The sequence below is a fragment of the Pelodiscus sinensis genome, chromosome 1 (genome assembly GCF_049634645.1).
Source record: "Pelodiscus sinensis isolate JC-2024 chromosome 1, ASM4963464v1, whole genome shotgun sequence".
Classification (NCBI taxonomy): Eukaryota; Metazoa; Chordata; order Testudines; family Trionychidae; genus Pelodiscus; species Pelodiscus sinensis.
The window spans coordinates 216,420,282-216,440,706 of record NC_134711.1 but is presented as its reverse complement, the minus strand read 5'-3'; the positions used below and the strand labels follow the sequence as shown (position 1 = coordinate 216,440,706).

Here is a 20,425-nt window from a genome sequence, read left to right as displayed (position 1 = left end):
ACATATCTTCTTACTACATATTTTAGAAATGTGTGTCTGTCCCTCTGTGAGTCCATTTGTTTAAGAATTCCTCCTAAATGGTAAGAGCTAGGACCACCACATTTGGTATGTAGCTTCCTCTTCTGATAACTTAAAGCAAGGTCAGGGTTCAGTTGTGCCAAGACAATGGGATGTGCCTGGAATTTGATTGTTTCTCATGAAATGGAAAGGGAGAGGTCTGATAGGAGAGACAGTCATGCTGTAAAGTGACCACAGGGCATCAAGGAACCAGAGATGGGGACTGTGGCAGCTATGGAACCAGCACGGGGCAGGAGTGGAAAAAGGGACAGCTGTCTATGATATATTTCAGAGCATTTGTGTGTCTATTTGTCCAGCCAGGGGATGTGCGCTCCCCGCCCCCCCCCCTTCCCCCCCCACCATTGTGCTAGCTGCAACAAACATGAACTGGCATTTCTCACCTAGCCCAAAGCTGCAGAAGTGAGAAAAGGGTGGAGTTGTCCCCTCTGGCCTATGACATTGTAGCAAAACAAAAAGAAGCAAAGTTATCTCAGTGGAGTATGGCATTTTCCACCACCAGCAAAGGTACCGTACGTACAGTGCATGCTGTACAAATACAAATTGATCAGAGTCTTCCCACTAAAAATACACTCAGCTTGTGTCAGAATAATTTCTTTGATTCATTCAACATAATGATTGATTGTAAAGTCTCCCTAAGACAGCATAGGTCATGCAACCTAAACTTGACAAGAAACTGCATTACATTTCCTTGAATACAAAATAATAATAATGAATAAGTACATTCACCAGTCTCAACATAAGGTCTTTGCCCATTTTTTTTTTAAATGAATCATTTATTTGGACCATCTGGACCAAATTCAGAGATGAGATTAAGTAAATGAAGAGGAAATATAAGTGAGTATAATTTACACCTTGGTCCAACCCTTCAATGTGTATGTTACACCAACTTTGATTCCATCTAGATTCCACTCCCTTGATTTACTCTCTTGAACTTTCACCACCACCAAGTAATTTACAGATCCCTTTACACTGGGGATGTAAAATCTCAGTTAATCAGTTACCTGGTTAAACCTTAGCTTTTTTAACCAGTTAACTGATTAAGTAGCACAGGGAATAGATTAAGCTCCAGGGGGGTGGGTCTACACAGCACCCTTAGCTCAAAATAAGCTACACAATTTGTGCTATGAAAATTGCATAGCTTATTTGGAGTGTATTTTGAAATAACTGGTTTTGTAATTTGGTGCTGTCTACACAGCACCAAATTTTGAAATAACTCACTTCCAAAATGCCCATTAACCCTTGTGGAACGAGGTTACCGAATGTGGGAATAAGCCACTCGTTATTTTGAAATCTATTTCAAAATAACAGGCTGCTTCAGTACATGCGGAATAGCTATTTTGGGATACTTCCAGTATTCCAAAATAGCTCCGCAGTGTAGACATTCCTTTGGTAAATCCAGAACTGGGCTAGAATATAGGGAGGTAGAAAGGAGATCATGGAAACTGCAACAGGGAATAGGACCACGCAGATGTAGATTGCTGATGGCGGAGTCCCTGCACTGGAACCCGGTGTAGTGAGTGGGCCCCAGGTCCTCTGATAGCCACTGGCTAGTGTCATAGAGCCCCAAGCTGGGTAAAAAAATGCCCACAGGAGATGGCATTTGGATAGTGTATCCTGTTGGATATTGTAACCCCAGAAGAGGTGGATAAATGGTGACCTGGCCAGAGGGCGAAGTTACAGAAGAAAGACTCTAACAGAGTGACCGACAAGCAGCAAGGCAGCGCCCGATGCAAAGGGAGCTACCTTCCCAGACCTAGACACGGGCAAGTGCACTAGTATAGGTGGCAATCCTACATTCACATAATCATAGCACTGGAAGGAACCTCAAGAGATCATCCAGTCCAGTCCCCTGCATGTTCAAGAGGGGTGAGAAAAGAGAACTGAACAAAGGAAATGCCTCATTATGCAGGTGGGACTTGAAGGTTACTCTGTGCTTTAACTTTTACACTTTCACTCTTCCTTACATATGGTTAGGAAATCTAGAAAGTAAATGAGTCTGATTCACTCTGTGTCCAGCCTGCAGCGAAGGCCATTTAATGCTATCAAAAATGCTTCAGTTTAAATTCTAGATAATTGTCAAGAGAAGTGAGCTCAGGTCTCAGACATGTACTGACGGGGTTGCAGGGGTGGAGGGATGGGAAGGAAGATACATGTGCCTCATAAAAGAGGGGAAACAGTAGGCTAGTCTTTGTGTCTCCAGATACCCTGGTTATGCCCTTCACAGTTTTCCAGTTATTCCGCAGCAGCAGCAGTAGCATTATCATCTAAGTCATGTAGCTCACTTGAGAAGTGGATTTCAATTGTGCTATCATCAGAACCTAGCAAAACAAAAAGAGAGAGGACTCTGTTACTTTCAGAAATAAGTGGAAATAATTATTGATTGGATCATTAAAAAAAAATAAGATGGCAAGATACTAGCTCTGTTTAAGTACCATATTGTCGGAGTCTTGATACATAAACTTTCAGATTACAAAGCTCATTAGCCAGAAGTTTTAGGTATTCAGACAGCCAGTATGTTAGGCCAACAACAATTATCTTTATCTACCTTGTCCTTGCTGCTTTCAGTGTAATTGCATTCTGAGAGAAAGTGTTGATTGCATTACCCGGTGAGCTATTGGGGAGTTAGGTTATTAAACGTCGAGTACTTAATATGATTGTGGCCGTCTGTGAGCTTTGGCCAATAATTTCTGGTGCCTTGAGCAAAGATATTTGTTAAAGCAACAAGAATGCTGATCTCCCTGTCACATGGAGGCACATGATCAGGGGGATGAAGTCCATGACATTTCCACAGAAACTGTGGTATTTGGCTGAATGCTGTAGCCTGAAGGGAGATAGATAGCTTTTTAAAAGAAAAGTCACCCAGGATTTGCTGTAGTAGGCGCATTGTAGCCAGCTGCTTGTGCATTTTGCTAGTTGAAATTAATGGCCACCTGTATTCAGATATTGTTGTCAGTTCTGCTGCTACTTACAGGTGTGAGGGGGAGGGCAAGAACATGCCCTCTAATGCAGGCGTGATGGGATTTATTTTGTTATGCTCTTGAACAAACTTCTTAGAGCTAAATGGTTTTAAAATGCTGCCTTATTTTTAAAAAGAGAGAGGTTCTTTATACATTTCAATGGCTTCTCAGGCTGCTGCCAAAGAGGTGTTACAGAGCCTTTGTCCACAACCTGTACACATTGGTGCTAGATTGTGCATGAGCTTCCAATAGGCCAGAGCAGACTGGAAAGGGTTTGTGAGAAGCTAGACTAGGAGGTTAGCCATTGAGCTAGAGGATTGGAGATGTTTGTGGATCCAAGAGCTACAAGTCCAACTTAGGAATGAATAGGTGTTATGGTCTCTATTACATTGATCCTGAGATTTGAATAATGGATCCAGAGTTGCAGAGTTCCCTGAGAGGAGGCATTACCTTTCCTAACCCATGCACTATAACTGGTTCAGAAAGAATTGGGTAGGTTTGTAGAGGATAGGTCCATCCATGGCTATTAGCCAAGATGATCAGGAGCACAATCGCATGCTCTGAGTGTCCTAAGCCTGCAACGGCCAGAAGCTTGGAGTGAACAAGAAGGTATAGATCACTGTTCTGTTCATTCCCTCTGAGGGTACGTCTAGACTACCGCGTTTTGTCGACAGATACTGTCGACAAAACTTCCGTCGACAAAGAGCGTCCAGACACATTGAGTTCTGTCGACAAAGCAAGCTGCTTTGTCGACAGAACTCCGTAGTCTGGATGCAATGTTACAGGCAATAACACCTTCTGTTGACAGAGTTCTGTCGACAGAAGGTGTTATGCCTCGTAAAATGAGGTTTACCAGCGTCGACAAAACTGCTGAGTTCTGTCGACGTTATGTCAACAGAACTCAGCGGTAGTGTAGACGCAGGTATAGTTTTGTCGACAAAAGTCCACTTTTGTCGACAAAACTAGGTAGTCTAGACACACCCTGACACACCAGCCATTGGTTGCTCCTGGATGGACCATTGGTCTAATCCAGTATGGCTGTTCTTATGTTTCACACTTTTCATGCTCAAAGCCCATTAACACATGCTTTGAGGAGAGGTAAATGTCACTCAGAGGGAACACACTCTTGAGGTGAGCTTTAAAGGTGCTCCTGCTGCACTCTCAAAATACCACAATCCTTATTATCCGGCACATACCACTTGGGTGATGAAAAGCAATTCTAAAGTCAACCAACCCAGCCACTGGAAGATTCCTGCTTTAAAAAATGCTCTGTTCTACTGCATTTCCTACTTCTAGATAACTTAGCAGTGGCATTGCATTTGCCATAATATTCCTACTGTTAACTTCCTAGCAAAAAATGTTTCATGGGGTGTAGAGTATGATAACATTTGCTCTTTGGTCACCAACAAGTAGGACAGCATCTGGCAAACTAACTGTCATGTTTAACTGTAGATCTTTACATTTATAAATGGAAGATGGAGACTCCCTTCATCCCCCAAAACTTGAAATAAAACTTTCTGTGGTACTTAACGTTATTGTTGTCTGAAAAGCATAAAAAGACAAAGCTCAGGGTTTATTTTTATTTGACAGCTACCTGCTAATTGATATAATTTCTAAAACAAACCAAGTTTTTTTCTTATTGTTTTTACCATTGGCCCTAAAAGGTTAAATCATTTCCTTTATCCAGTCTCTCCGGGACAAATCCATCCTGGTGTAATCAGTCCTATGTACCTAAAATCTGTTGTGGTTTGAGACTTTACTTAGTCTAACAGAATATCATACTATAACTGAGGCCATGTCTACACTAAACAAAAGATCGCCACAACTGCATTTGATCTTCCGGAGTTCAATTTAGTAAGTTTAATTAAGACTTGATAAATCAAACTAAGAGAGCATTTCCATCATCTGCCAGTAGTCCTGCTTGTATGAGGAATAAGGGAAGTTGATGGGAGCATTTGCTCCCTTTGGCCCCAGGTGCTCTGGGGACAGTGGGGAAACAAAATACAAGGTATGTCAACTCCAGCTGGGTAATTAACATAGCTGGAGTTGCATATCTTGCTTGTGTAGAGCTAGCCTAAATTTTTGTCTCAGCTGTTCCTTAGATCTTACTAACTTGAAGATACATAGTGAGATGCAAATCAAATCAGTTTTGTTTCATTACCAGTTGACCCATTTGTGATGGCAAAGTATAGAACACATTTTCTTCCTCCTCAACATACAGAGGCCTAATCCAGTTCCCCAGGTTCTAAACACTGATGAAGCTCAGATCAGGATCCAGATATGAGCTTTGTAGCTTGGGTCCATGTCTACCTCCAACTTATAAATATGCTCTTGTTAATTTTCTGCAGCATTAATTAGCTTTTCTTCACTCAGATTGCCACTCTTTTGTTTGCAGTTTCTGTTGTATTTTGTTTGACCACATTTCCACAGAGCCCTCCCTATCTCAGTATGTTTTGGTGATCTCATGCATTCCATTTGCCTTTGAACACTCTAATGATGCTATCAGATGTGAAATGTCCTCTAAAGCACTTCATTTGTACAACAAAGGGAAAAAAGTCTTAACACTTGTTGCTCCCTGCTTGCAGTTGATCTTCTGTGTCAATTTACCAAGCAGCAAGTCTCCTAGCAGTGACATGTTTAAACATGCCTGGCAGGGGGCATGGGTAGGATGTAGGCTAGAAAAACATTCTAAAACAGGTGGCTGCGGAGGGGGTCTTGATGTTGTTACAGTGTTTTTCTTTGTAGTTAAGTCTGATCTTTCTAAGAGTCCTTCCAATCTCTCCAATACCAGCATGCAGGCAGTTGGGATCTTAGGAGGGAACCAGAAAGTTAACTATCTTTGATTACTTTCACAGCAGAGGTTGTTTGTTTGTTTTTCAGTCAATCGATGAATTCTCTCATGTCTCAGAGCTCCTGCTAGAGGAGTCTTTTGAAAGCAGTGACCTATAGACAGGGGAATGAGTGCAGCTTTCTTTCTGTGTAAACAGAAAAGTGTGCGTAATCCATGCCTACAGATTTTGTCCCAGAGGAAGCTATATGTTTATACAATTGGCAAAATCCTAGAGGAGCAGTAATAGTATAGTAAGAAAACTATTATCAAAGGAGCCCACGGGTTTGTCAGTCCTCAAGAGTTTGCTTTCAGCAAACCTAGTACTTCTCCAGGAATCATCCTATATGTGTGTAGGCAGACATGCTCTTTAACAAGTGAGTGACCAAACCCACTTCCTAATTCATCTTGACTTTCTCAGTGTGAGGTTACCTTAATCACCCTTACCATAGGCATCCCCATTTGTAATGGCTGCATATCTGATCTTGATAAACCCTTCCCTTGTCAAGGTCATCTAGACCTTGGATGATGACTGATGCACCTTTCCTCATCTACATATTATGCTGTCTTCAGAAATACAAGTCTTGTATTATGGCAGAAGCAGGCATCCTAAACCAAAGGCATGCTAAACATTTAGGTTCTAATGCCTTTTCGGTGTATATCTTCTGGGGGGCCAGAGAAAGGATTTGGTGAACAGAATACTTTGACTTTTGACAACTAGAAGAACCTCAGCTGTGCAGCTTCGGTGTGCAAGAACTTTACCTCTTCTTATTTCAATCATGCAATTAGTATGAACATCCACCCATATCAAATACTGATTAAATGTGTGAAACTGGTTGATCAAAATGCAGCCCCATTCTACTCCAATGAGTACATTCAGACTGGTCTGGGAAAACACATCCCATAGCAGCAGGAGCGAGGATACGCTATTTCCTGACAGTTTGCATTTTACTGCACAGCCTAAAACCAAAAGTTGAGTTTTGCAGAGAACGTATATCATGTTTGTGTTTAACAATTCAGCTTTTTATTGTCATGTAGTTTTTGGAACATGATTAGTTTAATCATATACCACCATGCACAAATATCCACATCAGGAGGATTCCATTGCATTAATGGTTTTGTTTCAAACTATGTTCTCACTTTATTATATTATTTACCTATTTTACAATATTATTTTTCAAGTGTTCATTTAGCTGGGTTTTGTAATGCTCTGTGTGCACAAAATATGATCATGTTCAATTAATCATAGGTATGTCCCTAACCCATGTTCTCTGAGTTGAATGTAACTTCCTGGACAATCATTTAGAATGTATAAAGTGCTCATTAATTCTGCCCTAACCCAATTACTATCCCACATCTGCCTTTCAGCTAGATGTCACAGACATTCCACTGTCCCAAAGAAAAGTTTGTACTGGCCAGTAAATTGTAGATACAGGTTGTACCTCCCTAAACTGGGACTCTCTGGTCCAGCAAAGTCCACGGTCCAGCAGGTCTATGGATGTTCTTGGACCAGAGAGCCCTGGGGCTGGGAACCTGGTGGCAGGGGACAGTGGCTGAGAACTCTGCCAGGCAAGGGCCCGGTGGCAGAGGGGCTGGTGACTATGAACCCTGCCATGGCTGGGATCCCGATAGTAGGGGGCCAGCATGTGGGAGCGCTCCTGGGGCCAGAGCTGGGACCAGTGGCAGTAGGGTGGTGTGAATGGTAGGGGAGGCAGCCAGGATTGCCAGTAGGGGGAGCCAGCAAGCCCAGCTAGGGCTTGTAGCCTAGCCAGGCCAAAGGCAGGGGACCAGAAGGGCTGAAAGCAGAGCCTGCAGTGGGGAAGAGTAATGGGCTGGGGAGCCGGTGGCAGGGGACCTCCCCTGGTCCACCAAATTCCCTCTTTTGGGACTGGTCAGGTCTGAAGGGTGCCAGACTAGGGAAGTCCAACCTGTATTACCATTAATTAGAGCCAAAATTGTCCTGCCCCAATGTGGTCTAAGGCAGAAGCCACATCTTATGTGTTCCACACAAGACCCTGACTCAGTCTACTGGCCTGCAGTGGACTGAATTCTGTCTCCATTCTCCCTGAGCCACCTTCCCAACACTAATTTGAGACCAAAGACTCTAGACATAAGCCGGCAATAAATATTTCTACATTCAATCTGAAAAGACTCCCAGTATGCTCCCAAATTGAGTTTGAAACAGCCCCATACCTGATATAGGCTGGCTGCATGATTTACCATCATAAAAACAGAGACCATACAACTGTAATTCATCTACTATATAGGGAAGACAATTCTTTATCATGTGATAACTAGTAGGGGACCTTCTATTCAGTAAGATTTCAGATCAGCTTTGGAACTATAGCTGTATTTCCAGACTTGCTGTGAGATAGGTGTTTTACACTATCCCGCATTGTAGCTTACTGACACACAAACATTTCCTTCTAACTGCATATTTTAATAGCCACAGCGATCTGTTTTATTTGAATAGCTATGCCTTTTACAAACATAAGTGTTTGTTACTGAGGACGGTCCTTTTACAAATACCTGCAGATGGCTGAGGTAAGTTATGCTTAACAATGCTTGTAATGAGCTGGTCCGGTGCTCGCTGGGAGAAGGAGAGCTATTTTATTACAGTCTGCAGGCAGTAAAATTGAATGTTGACAGCAATGCAAATGGGACACAGTTACCTTTCCATTTGTGAACAAAAGAGAAGTAGCTCACGTACACCTGCCACAGAGACTGGGAGAGTGGAAACACTTTCCTCACCACCAAGTTTCTTTAAAATATTAAAAATCTCTGTTGCTTTACCCCCAGCATACCATGTCCAGATGTGTCAATGCACCAAAATTAGCCTTGTTATGGAAACCAGTGTTGCCAGAGCAGCAAGAGACTTTCATCAAAGCTGTGGGGTTGCTTTCGGTCAAGGTTGTCAACAGACTTCACCGAGCCCTGGGTAAGGTGTGTGTGGCAACTCAGCTCTGGAAGGGGCAGGGCCTCAGGTGGGGCTGAAGCTAGCCTCCCCCACCCAGCCCTCAGCGCTGCCTGGACTGCATCGTATGGTGCTATGGCAACAATTTAAGGGGCCTGGGGCTCTGTCTGCTGCCGCTGTCTCTGTTCTGTGGGCAGGGCCGGACTAAGGGGAGGCTAGCCAGGCAACTGCCCAGGGCGCCAACCTACGGGGGGTGCCCGGCTCCTGGCAGGCTGGAGCAGCCGCCCAGGGCGGGGGCTGTGTTAACCCCCGCAACACCGGTCAGCAGTGCCCTTCCCCCTGCGGCTGCTTGGCGCAGGGTCCTGCACAGGGTCCTTCACAGCCTGGCGCAGCCCGCCCTGGGCGGCCCCGGGCTGCATGCCATCGGTGGTGGCCAGGCCGACTGGGCAGCGCATGCACCGTGCGTCCACCCACGCACCACAGGGACGGGCCTGCGCACCTGAGGCTCAGGACACCAAAATGGCTCCCTTGTCTGTGGGAAGAAGATCTAGTTATCTTAAAAGTAAGAAAGCCCAGTCGGGTCTATTAGCAGAACACTGAACTTGAGAAAGAGCCATTCAAGTGGTAATGAAGCCATTTAACAGGTATTTGCCAATCCCAGGTACATACTTTCAGTTTCTGCACTTAGTGTTTGAATATAGGACTTTAGTTTAAAATTTGTTGTAAAAATATATTTTATTAGTGTGTGGCTGAAGATTATAAAATCACATCTCTAAAAAACGTGTCCAGTCCCACCCAAGCTGCCACTGAGCATAGTGGCACCAGTTTAATAGTACTGTGAAGGGCCCCATAAATCCTAAGGATGGCCTTGGGGCCAGACTGTGCCCAGCTTTCTATGGATGAACGAAGTAGGAGGGAAAGAGAATGACAGGATCTTGCACATAAGTTAACCACATTGTAACTGGGGAGTCTACTTGCTCAATGCTGCCCTAGTCTCCCAAAATGGAGTACAGGCTGTGGAGTGCAAAGGGAAGTGCATGTCCCACTTTCAGATGTGTTCAGCAACCTGTGATGCACTGGAGCAGAAGGAATACTTGATTAGTTAACCAGACTTCTAGGTTACCAACTGCTACCTTGCAAACTGATCCTCAGAACATGGCAGTGCCTTTGAAGGCATGTTCTGTTTCTTTATTTTAGTGGGTTGTGCTGCTGCCCCGGACAGTAGCACCTGACCACAGATTAACAACCATTTGTCTACCTGTACTAGTCTTGATTTCTTTCTGCTCCTCGCACTTCAATGAAAACTAGATCTTTATTTTGTAAGCATCAATTTAAATGTGCTTTAGAAATCTTCATCCTCTTTCTCTAGCATTACTATTAGCGTCAATGGAAATGACCAGTTTTACAAACAAAGGGTAAGGATTTCTGGATCAGAGGAAATGAATTATTCCAAAATAAAATATCCTGTTACATGCAAATTGTTCTTGCAACAAGCAAAGAAAGGGAGGAAGGGGAAATAGACATGATTGCTTTTAAAGAGTATGATTTTAAAGGTGTTTGACATGGGAACGACAGCTCTTTAAAGCTCTATCCCTGTTTTTATTGATTTACTGTACAACAGTTTTATTGATTAACATAAGATCACTTGTGTTTTACCTCCAGATGAGCCTGCTTCTCTGACCTTCCTGGAACTCTAAGCAATGTGGCTGTTATCATTCTTCTCTTTAATTTTAAAAAGGTAGACAAGGTTTTCAATCTTATTTGACAGTCTATTTTTGCTTAAACATGGTTTTACCCGAACCAGTTATAACACAGTTGGGACAGACGGTATAGTTGAGCCAAATTGTTTGAATTGATTTAAAGATTTGTTCTAACCTAGGCCTGGACTAGCATTTAAAAGAAAACAGTAATCAGTTTGGCTTGGTCAGTGTAAGTTTGTCAAACCATGCTATAATCTAGGTTAGCCTTTTAGCAGGGTTAAAACCACACATAAGCACTGTAGACTGAGCCCAGTTGCTTCTTAACCTTCAAGCTGTTTTAACAAGTATTTGGGCACAAGTGCTTTGACACAACAGTGCTGAGCACAGTGGTTAGGGAAGGAAATAAATAGTGTGACTGAATTCCCTTGAGTTCAGTAAAGCAGGATAAAAAATAACTCCTCAAAGAACGGACTTCATGCTCCATTTCACTGGCTTTCCTAGGGATGAAGGCACCAAAGTCATTTAGATGATGCTGAAAATTATACCATACATCCCTTATAATGGTTTAAATGCCAGACTGCATGGTACTCAAAGACTATATTCCTACTAATTGCAACCACATTTAGATAAAAGTACATTTAAATATCCCACTTACATTCAAATGGGCAGGGTAAAAGGAGAGTTACTAAGCAGTATTCTATAATGCAAACAATGCAAATCCATATCTGTGTCAAAGCTGCATCTTTCCAATATGTGACCAGTGTTTTAAAGATGACAGTTTTGCATCCCTCCAATCCTAGCGATAGAATTCCAGATCTAGAGCTGCACCTCTGCAAAGTCAGGTAAGGAGCCAGAGTTAGAAAAACCCAACACAATAGTAATTTGTTTATTAAACAAAAGAATATTCTGCAAGTACAGATTACAAGAGAGGTTAAAACAAAAATGCAGGAAAATAAATGAATTAGGTTAATTAAGAAACACTGAGCCAACACAATGGAAAGTATGCCCTTGTAGCCAAGAAGGCTAATGGCATATTAGGTTGCATTAAGAGGAGCATTGCCAGCAGATCCAGAGATGTCATTATTCCCCTTTATTTGGCTCTGGTGAGGCCACATCTGGAGTATTGTGTCCAGTTCTGGGCCCCCCGCTACAAAAAGGATGTGGGCGCATTGGAGAGGGTCCAGCGGAGAGCAACCAAAATGATTAGGGGGCTGGAGCGTATGACTTATGAGGAGAGGCTGAGGGACTTGGGTCTGTTTAGTCTGCAGAAGTGAAGAGTGAGGGGGGATTTGATAGCAGCCTTCAACTTCCTGAAGGGAGGTTCCAAAGAAGATGGAGAGAAGCTGTTCTCAGTAGTGACAGATGGCAGAACAAGGAGCTATGGGCTCAAATTGTGGTGGGAAAGGTCCAGGTTGGATATTAGGAAAAACTATTTCACTAGGAGGGTGGTGAAGCACTGGAATGGGTTACCTAGGGAAGTAGTGGAGTCTCCATCCCTAGAGGTATTTAAGTCTCGGCTTGACAAAGCCCTGGCTGGGCTGATTTAGTTGGGATTGGTACTGCCTAGAGCAGGGGGCTGGACTTGATGACCTTCTGAGGTCTCTTCCATCTGTTTGGTTCTATGATTCTAAAGTGATTAGGCATTCATTTAACAGTATCATCTGCTCCCACACTCCCTACAAGGGGACTGCAGACATCAGCTATCATGTAAGCCTCCAGGAAATATAAAGGATGTGATAGATGACATGGCTCCAACCAAGCCCCAGAGCAGATAAAGGATTTCACAGAATGCATCACTATCAAAGATTGTGGCAATGGGAGAAGCTTTAGGCATGTGCAAATTACCAGCCCTGGTAGATAGGAGAGTTTCTGGACAACCTGTCCTCACTGGCAATGTTACCTTCAGACAGCATGCTTACGGCCTCATCCGTCTGCTGGCTGCTGGCTAGTGTTATCTTCTTTGAGTCATGGCTGCTGTTTTGGTAGTTCACAGATGATCCAACAGGAGAGGGGTAGCCATTGTCAGCAACAGCTGATGTGGACATTGATTCCCATGGTATTTCTCGCTCTTGCCATTTCAGGTTCACTTTCCACCCAGTCCAGCCATAGAAAGCGAGTGTGAAGAGAAAACCTTGCATTGGATTCAGTACTCCCTGGAAGAGAGAAGAAAGGAGAATGGTGATGGGAAGTAAAATCAACAGAGTGATGAATTTCAAGTCCCGTGAATTAACCATTCTAGTGCATAAAGGCTACATCAGCACTGCAATAAAAGATTCATGGCACCAAGCCTCAAAGCCGGGATCAGCTCACTTTGGTTCACTGGGCTGCAAGCTCTACAATTGCAGTATAGACACGAGGGACTAGGCCGGAACCTGGGCTCTGAGCCCAAATGTCTACACAGCCCAAACACCGCAAGCCAAAGTCAGCTGGCCTGGCCGTGCCATGGTCTTTGATTGCAGTGTAGATATACAGATTTTCCTCATAGTGAACAATTGCTGTATCTGGGAGATGTTGTAAAACCCACCCTTTGGCATCCAGATGAAAGTACATGTTATGTTTCTTCTAGCCACAAACAAATGAAGGGAAGATACCAAAGGCCTTGTTATGGTACACAATAAGACTCCGTCAACACTGCATCATTTCTGTGGAAGAGGCAATGCAAATGAAGTGCTCATTAACATTTCTCATGCTCTCATTTGCATATTCCGTTCCGATCCTTTTTGCGGAAGAGGCTTTTGCGGAAAAAAAATGCAGTGTAGACGGTGCCATTTTGCGCAAAAAAAACACTTTTTGTACAAGAACCCTCATTTCTCAAAAAATCTTGTATCTGAGGAATAAGGGTTCTTGCGCAAAAGGGTTTTTTTGCGCAAAATGGCACCGTCGACACTGCGTTTTTTCTGCAAAAGCCTCTTCCTCAAAAAAGGATCAGAAGAGAATATGCAACTGAGTGTGTGAAAAATGCTAATGAGCGTTTCATTTGCATTGCCTCTTCCACAAAAATGATGGGGTGTAGACAAAGCCTAACACTAAGAATACAAGGGGCCATATGCTTGCCTGGTCTCACTTGAGCTACTCCATGCAGTTGTATCTGGGAAAATATGACCCTCACAGTACTTTAACAGTCTCCAATGGGTCTTAAGAAGTTTATTTTACATGCTCGATTATAAGACTTCAATGAAAGCAGAGCAGCCACTCACTGATAACCAAGTTCTGAACAGTGACCAATCAGTTTGTAACTGCTGCTGATTTATGAATCAGTCCATCATGGTTGGATTAAAAAACTTGGCATCTGAGACATTCTCTCAACAATCACTCCTGTCTCCACTTCCTTGGATAATTGGCAAGTCAACACTTTGAATGTTTCTATTTTTCTCATGGAAAAATCAGCATTTTATTTTCATAGCCAGCCTATAAACAGTTCAATCCTAGACTTCTCTCATCCTGCAGGTCAGCAAGAGCTGAGAGCTGTGTCACATGAGTGTATTCAGCCCCTAGGAGAGAAGGGGCACCATGTGAGCTGCATCACTTAATGCTTTAATACAGGATGAAACCTAAAAAATGAGAGAGCCTAATTGCTTGTCAGAAGGCAGGAGAGTGTCCTGGGAGTGGGTAGAGGTTAAAAGGATGTAGGATAAAATCTGGAAGGAGAGAATTAGGGTATGTCTACACTAGCCCCCTAGTTCGAACTAGGGAGGCTAATGTAGGCATTCGAAGTTGCAAATGAAGCCCGGGATTTAAATATCCTGGGCTTCATTTGCATTTTCCCGGGCGCTGCCATTTTTCAATGTCCCTTAGTCCGAACTCCGTGCCCACAGCTACACATGGCATGGAGTAGGTAGTTCGAATTAGGATCTCTAATTCAAACTACCGTTACTCCTCGTGGAGATGTCAGAATATAGTGTGTGCTCCAGGAGTGAAGGAATGTTCCATGCACAGGAGGAATCTTTCATACTAAATATACAGTGACCATATTTTCTGAACCAAAAATGGGTACATATTAGCCACACCCATTAGCCATACCCCTGACACTTGCAAGTCACCCCCTGACACCCAGAAGTAGTCCTTCGTACTCAAGATGGACACATGCCCAGGAGTGAAGCGTGTCATGTGACTTCTCTAAGATCTCCTCCCACTGTCCTCTACCAATAGGGATGGGTTTGAGCCTTATAGGAGCCCCCATGCAACTATACTGCAATTGCATTAACCAAGACCTCAGACCTAAGCTCCCATGACACTGATCAGCTGTTTGTCGGCTCCGTGCGGCAGTCATTTACATCATTTCCCTTTGCCAATCAGCCTACTCTACATGGAGCCATCGACGGAGCCATATAGTTTAGACACACCCTGAAAGACCAATATATTTTTTCTCAAGTAGCTATTTTCTGTATAGATCAGTGGTGGATAATAACTGGCTTATAGGCCAGACATGGTTCACCAGGGTTAGCCCCTGGTGGGTTGCTAGTGCTTTATTGACCTGTGCCTCCACAGGCATGGCTGCTTGAAGTTCCTGTTGGCCACAGATCACCATTCCTATCCCATGGATGCTGTGGGATGGGGCACAGTCTGACACCTCTTCCTGCAGCTCCTATTGACCAGGAACAGCCATTCATAGCCCACAGGAGCTACAAGGGGCTGTATCTGTGGAGGAGCAGGTAATAAAATGACAGTGGCCCACCAACAACTAACCCTGATGAGCCGCTACTAGCTTATTGCCCACCCCGGTACGTACAGATGTTTTCTACATAGCAGCTTTAAAGAGCAAAGAAAATAACCTTAGTTACAAATATAGGCTGGGATTGTTAGTAGGCACCCCAGTTGTTAGCCTGCGTTCAGGAATCACGGATAGAAACTGCAATCTGTTCATGGTAGTGGGTGAACATAGGACTGGGGTAGGCAAGCCCCCAGCCCTTCCCCTTCTGCCCAAGGCCCTAATCCCCTCCATGGAACCCAAGCTCCCCACACAACAGAGGAAAACCTTCAGCTCCCTCCTTCCCCCCAGGGGAGCTTCCTCAGTTCCAAAGCATCACAGGAAGGGTGGGCAGTGCATGACCCGAGCTTCCCAGACCCCAGAGCACATGGAGGGTGCAATGCCCCAGTGGTTGAAGCCTGGGGGCAGCACGACTCTGCCTACTGCTTCAGCATAGCTCCCAGTGGGGGCCCTGCTGCAGCAGTAGGTATTCTGGGGCAGAGTGTGGGCAGGACTATTCCTGACTGTTTGGGAAGGCATTGCCTTCCCCTGCCTATTATACCCGCGGCCCATGAATCTGTTGTTCATGAAGACACTATAGATCAGGACCACTCAACATGCCTCATGCGGCCCACAGCCTGTTTGTTTGGGATTACGCAGGGCTAAACACGGGGGCTGCGGGTGGGATCCTTTGAACATGTGCTCCACTGGGAACATGCTCCACAGCGGTGAGACATCTCCCAGGCGGGGTGAGCATTGAAAGATGCAAGTGGATGGGCTGACTGGCACAGAGCTGGTACAGGGTGTCGGCATTTCTAGCCCCTAGAGAGGAGGTGCTGGGAGTGCCGAGGCACTGTGGGAAGTGCTTTTTATTCATGCCCATCAGTGTGAAACAAGCTATTTTCATATATATTTGCATGAATATTCAACCACACTTAAGTTGCGGCCCTCGGCATGTGCTATGAGTATCATTGTGGCCTCTGGGGCTTCCAAACTTGAGTAGCCCTGCTATAGATGATCATAAGGGTCCTTTGTGGTATTAAAAAATGAATGTATCAGCTTGACTTCAGTAGGGATGCACAGAGGAGATCAGTCAGAGCAAAACTGATCCCTTAGTTCTTTTTGCAGAGTTTCATATGAAGAGTAGTTCCTGTGACTTTGAAAATATTCTCCTATTTTCGGTAGGGGCGGGGGATAATATTTGGAAAGAAGTAAACATTCATTACATTGGTGCTGCTGCCTGTCCTTCTAAAACTACTCCCAAGACTAATAAAAATCATGGTTGACCTACCATTATAATCCATGTGATCAATGCAGCATTTCTAACACTTTTCAGGGTGCTTCCATTGATATCCGGCTGCATTTCAAGGTAGAACAAAAGGCTCTCATTGATGATGTTTGCTGACCAGCTGTTGCAGCAAGGAAGAGAAGGAAAAGAAAAAGACACATAGTGATTTCTTTTCCAAAGCATGATTGTGGTTGTTGTTAGCATGGAGGGGAAGAAGTCTGCTTTCAGCCAGCAATATGAAGGTGCAGCAGGTCTGGGAGAATATGATCAGGAAACAAAATCCCCTTTCCCAACCTGGCCTGAGACAAAAAGAAAAGTAGACATAGCCGAACGGAATAAATTCCTAGCATTCCATCCTGCTGCAGGCTGATAAAATGCAGAATTAAATCCAGTTGATTAGAAAATGCAATAGTAGAATGTACTACCATCTATAATGGGGAATGGCATCATCAGCAGTACCTTTTTAGATTTGCAGCCTGTGACATGGTGTACCAAGCATATGCTGCCTCTTGTAGGAGGCCTCACAACCCTGGCAAACCCTGGAAAAGATGGCCAGAAGGGAAAGGCAGTGAGTTCAGAAATTTAGGGGTTGACTAGTGAGGTCTCCCTTGGTCAGCTGCAGGCAGAACCAGAGAGAGTTGATCTTCTGACACCTAGAAGGACCAGAAGCAGGGCCAATCAGGGCCTAGCAGGCCAGATAAAAAAGCAGTGGCTGTATCTACTAGAGACCAATTCTGTGAAGCCAGGAAATGGAAAGAGGACTTGTCCTGCCCTAACTCAAGTAACCTGTCCCAGTCAGAGGCCCAGTCTTGACAATGTTGGGTCTCTAGGAAGGGTTAGTGTTTATATTGTGAGCTTTAATGCCCAGAGGGCTATTTTGAGTTAAGATTTGTGTTCTGTTAATCTTGAAAGGGGACTGGACTGAGACCTGATGTGACCAAAGGAGCTGTCCTCTGGACCTGGAAGCAGCTGACTGTTGCAGAACTGGGGCTATGTTTAGACCGCAGCCTTCTTTCGGAGGCTTTTCTGGAAGAGATCTTCCAAAAAAACTTCTTCCAAAAGAGCATGTCCACACCGTCAAAAGATAGCGTGTGGACACTGTCTCGCATTTAAGCTATGATTACTGTGGGTGGAGTGGCCACCAGGGCACTTGTGCTTTTTCCTCTTTCCTCTTCCTTTGAAAGAACTCCCTCTTCCCCGTCCACACACCTTTTTCCAAAAGAGCCTTTCAGAAAAAGACTTCTTCCTCATAGAAAGAGTATTACTGCTGTTGGAAAAATCCCTCTGTCCTTTCAGGTATTTTTCCAAAAGAACATGATTGCAGTGTGGTCGTAATTCAAGTTTTTTCAGAAAAATGGCTGTTTTTCCGAAAAAACTCTGAATTGTAGACATAGCCTGGGACAACAAGCGGTTCTTAGAGATAAAGAGTCCCTGTAACACTATGCATATGTCTACACTACATGGCTCCGTCAATGGAGCCATATAGATGAGGGTTGTAGACATAGCAAAATGAAGTGGCGATTTAAATAATCGCCGCTTCATTTACATCAGCTGTTTGTCGGCACAGCGTGGTAGTCTGGACGCTCGGCGGTCGACATCAAAAGCCTTTGTCTACTGCCCCGTTATGCCTTGTGGGATGAGGTTTACTGGGGCGATGGACAAAGGCTTTTGATGTCGACCGCCGAGCATCCAGACTACCATGCTGTGCCGATAAACAGCTGATCGGCACAGCGTGGCAGGCATTTTGATGTAAATGAAGCAACGATTATTTAAATCGCCGCTTCATTTTGCTATGTCTACAACCCTCATCTACATGGCTTCGTCGATGGAGCCATGTAGTGTAGACATACCCTATGTCCTGACACAAGGGGTACTCTGGTGTCAAGCGCACATTATAATATGGCAAGTAGAGTTGCAGTGTTCACACACAATATATATATAGCATTGCTACCTTGTTGCACTTCTTTCCCTAAACAACTACAAATTTCAGAGGTAAATTCAAATGGATATTAAGAGCACCATCAAAAAAGGATTGTATATGACTCTTAAATTGCCATACCATACCAATAGTTCTTACCAATAAGGACAGCTCATGGTCAGATAGCAAACATCAAGCTAAATGAATCAATAGTCTTCAGTACCAAAGAGAGGGTATGTCATATAGGCCAGGTTTTAGCCCTAGTGAACAGATTTTAATGAAGTTTCTTTGTGCTTTTCCTGCATGTGCAAACAAGTCAGGCTGATTTCCTAAGTCAAGCCTTTGTTTACAATAAAAGGATTTAGCCATTTTCTTCTTAAAGTTAAGCTCCCATTCTAAGTAAAAACTTCATGTTTTTCTCCCTCCACCTTGCTCCCTCTCACACTTCTTCCCTGCTTCATTTTTCCCAATCTGTTCACTTTAACAAGCTTCTCCCATGCATGACCTACAGCAAGTCACATCCCCTCTTTGACATTGTTTCCTTTCCTATTCTCTTTCTGTCTTGTTTATACAGCACATTTTTCATGGCAAGGAGCATCTGTTGCTATGTGTTTGTATGGCACCTTGCACAAAAGACCCCCAATTTCACCTCAAATGTGCTTATATAATACAAATTGCAAATAATAATTCCTTCCTTCAAAATAATTTCTATTTGTTGAGCATTTTTACTTTGCAGTCAACACCCATCACTCCCAGTAACAATTTTTCCTCTAATCTTTTTCAGCCATGTGCAAATATTTTAATCCATGTGCGGAATAAATGTTATGTGCACAGGGCATGTGAGAATGTGCACCAACAGTAGAAAGAAAAACCCCTGCGGTGGGCACTCTTAATCAGGTAGGTGGTATCTGACTCTCTCCTGAGTGGATGCACAAGCCCATAGCTTATAGGGAACAGCAGTGCTCCACGATCTTTTACACTAGCTGCAGCACGCGCTATAAGGAAGCTGCCACTTCAGAAAGACAAAACAGTAACCCAGAGAAAACTGTATAGGATACCATATTGGAGAGAGGAATAAGTGGTCTGAAATTCCGCAACTAGGCCACATTGAGACTACTCTTTAGGGTTGCCAGATGGTTTAAAAAAAATACCGGGCACACTTGACATTACATCACAATCTACATTACATCTTATTTAGAAATTACCGGACATTTATATTTTCTCATTTATATTTTCTCAATTTGTTTCCCAAACAGAAAGCTCAAATACTGGACTGTCCGGTTCAAAACCGGATACCTGGCAACCTTACTACTCTTGTGGAGAGTGACCATAGCAATCCTTGTATTTTTTCAGGCATTACTCTAGATGGCTGCCCATCCAGCCTGTGCCTACCCATCTTTTTACCATTTTTCTTTGTGGGTTTGGATTTCATGTTGCTTAAACTCTTTCTCCCCCAGCCATATGTTCCAGAGCTTGTGTCACAGCTGCAAGGGGTAGCTTACTGCTTCAGCTACCAAGTAAAATAAGAACTTTTTTCCCCAGATAATTCCTCCCCTTGAAGCTGTCAGGTTGGCAAACAAAAAGAGCAAGCCAACCACTGCCACTCACACTCCACCCCCTCCTCATTTGAGAAGCATACTTTTTTAAATTGCCTCTTACCATAAAATGAACACCAGCATAATTTTGAAAAAGCGGATCTTAATCTGTGTCCCCAGGCGTCTTTCATTCTCCGTGTAGATTCCTTGTCTTCCTTTGAAAAAGGAGGCAACTGGAAAGTACAGAACAGTATAATGAGTACGTGGCTATGATTTTTATTTACAGGGATCTAGAGGGGGGAGAAGGGAGAAGGAGAAGCTGTAGCTCAGGCTACTGCTATAAGATGAGTTGATTTTAACCACCAAGGAGAAATTGGTAACAGAAGGTGGAAGGCAATTTGGGTCAATAAAAACAAGTTCTTTAAAAACATTATGAGAAATAGAAAGATGAAAGAAAGTGTAGGTCCTCTAGTTGGTGGGGAAAGAGCATTAATAACTGACTACAGGAAGAAGGCTGAGGT

At 43.8% G+C, this 20,425-nt stretch overlaps 1 protein-coding gene across 1 annotated transcript in view; it reads right to left on the bottom strand.

Annotated features, from left to right (window-relative positions):
• Positions 1-1,743: 1,743 nt before the first annotated feature.
• Positions 1,744-20,425, bottom strand: part of GPR143 (G protein-coupled receptor 143) — a 37,566-nt gene continuing 18,884 nt past the window's right edge. The window contains exons 6-9 of the mRNA XM_006120198.4: positions 20,029-20,137; positions 16,455-16,572; positions 12,377-12,629; positions 1,744-2,396 (exon numbers count right to left, since the gene is read on the bottom strand). Coding sequence (XP_006120260.1) covers positions 2,311-2,396; positions 12,377-12,629; positions 16,455-16,572; positions 20,029-20,137 — 566 coding nt within the window. The 3' untranslated portion in view covers positions 1,744-2,310. The remainder of the gene's footprint in view (positions 2,397-12,376; positions 12,630-16,454; positions 16,573-20,028; positions 20,138-20,425) is intronic.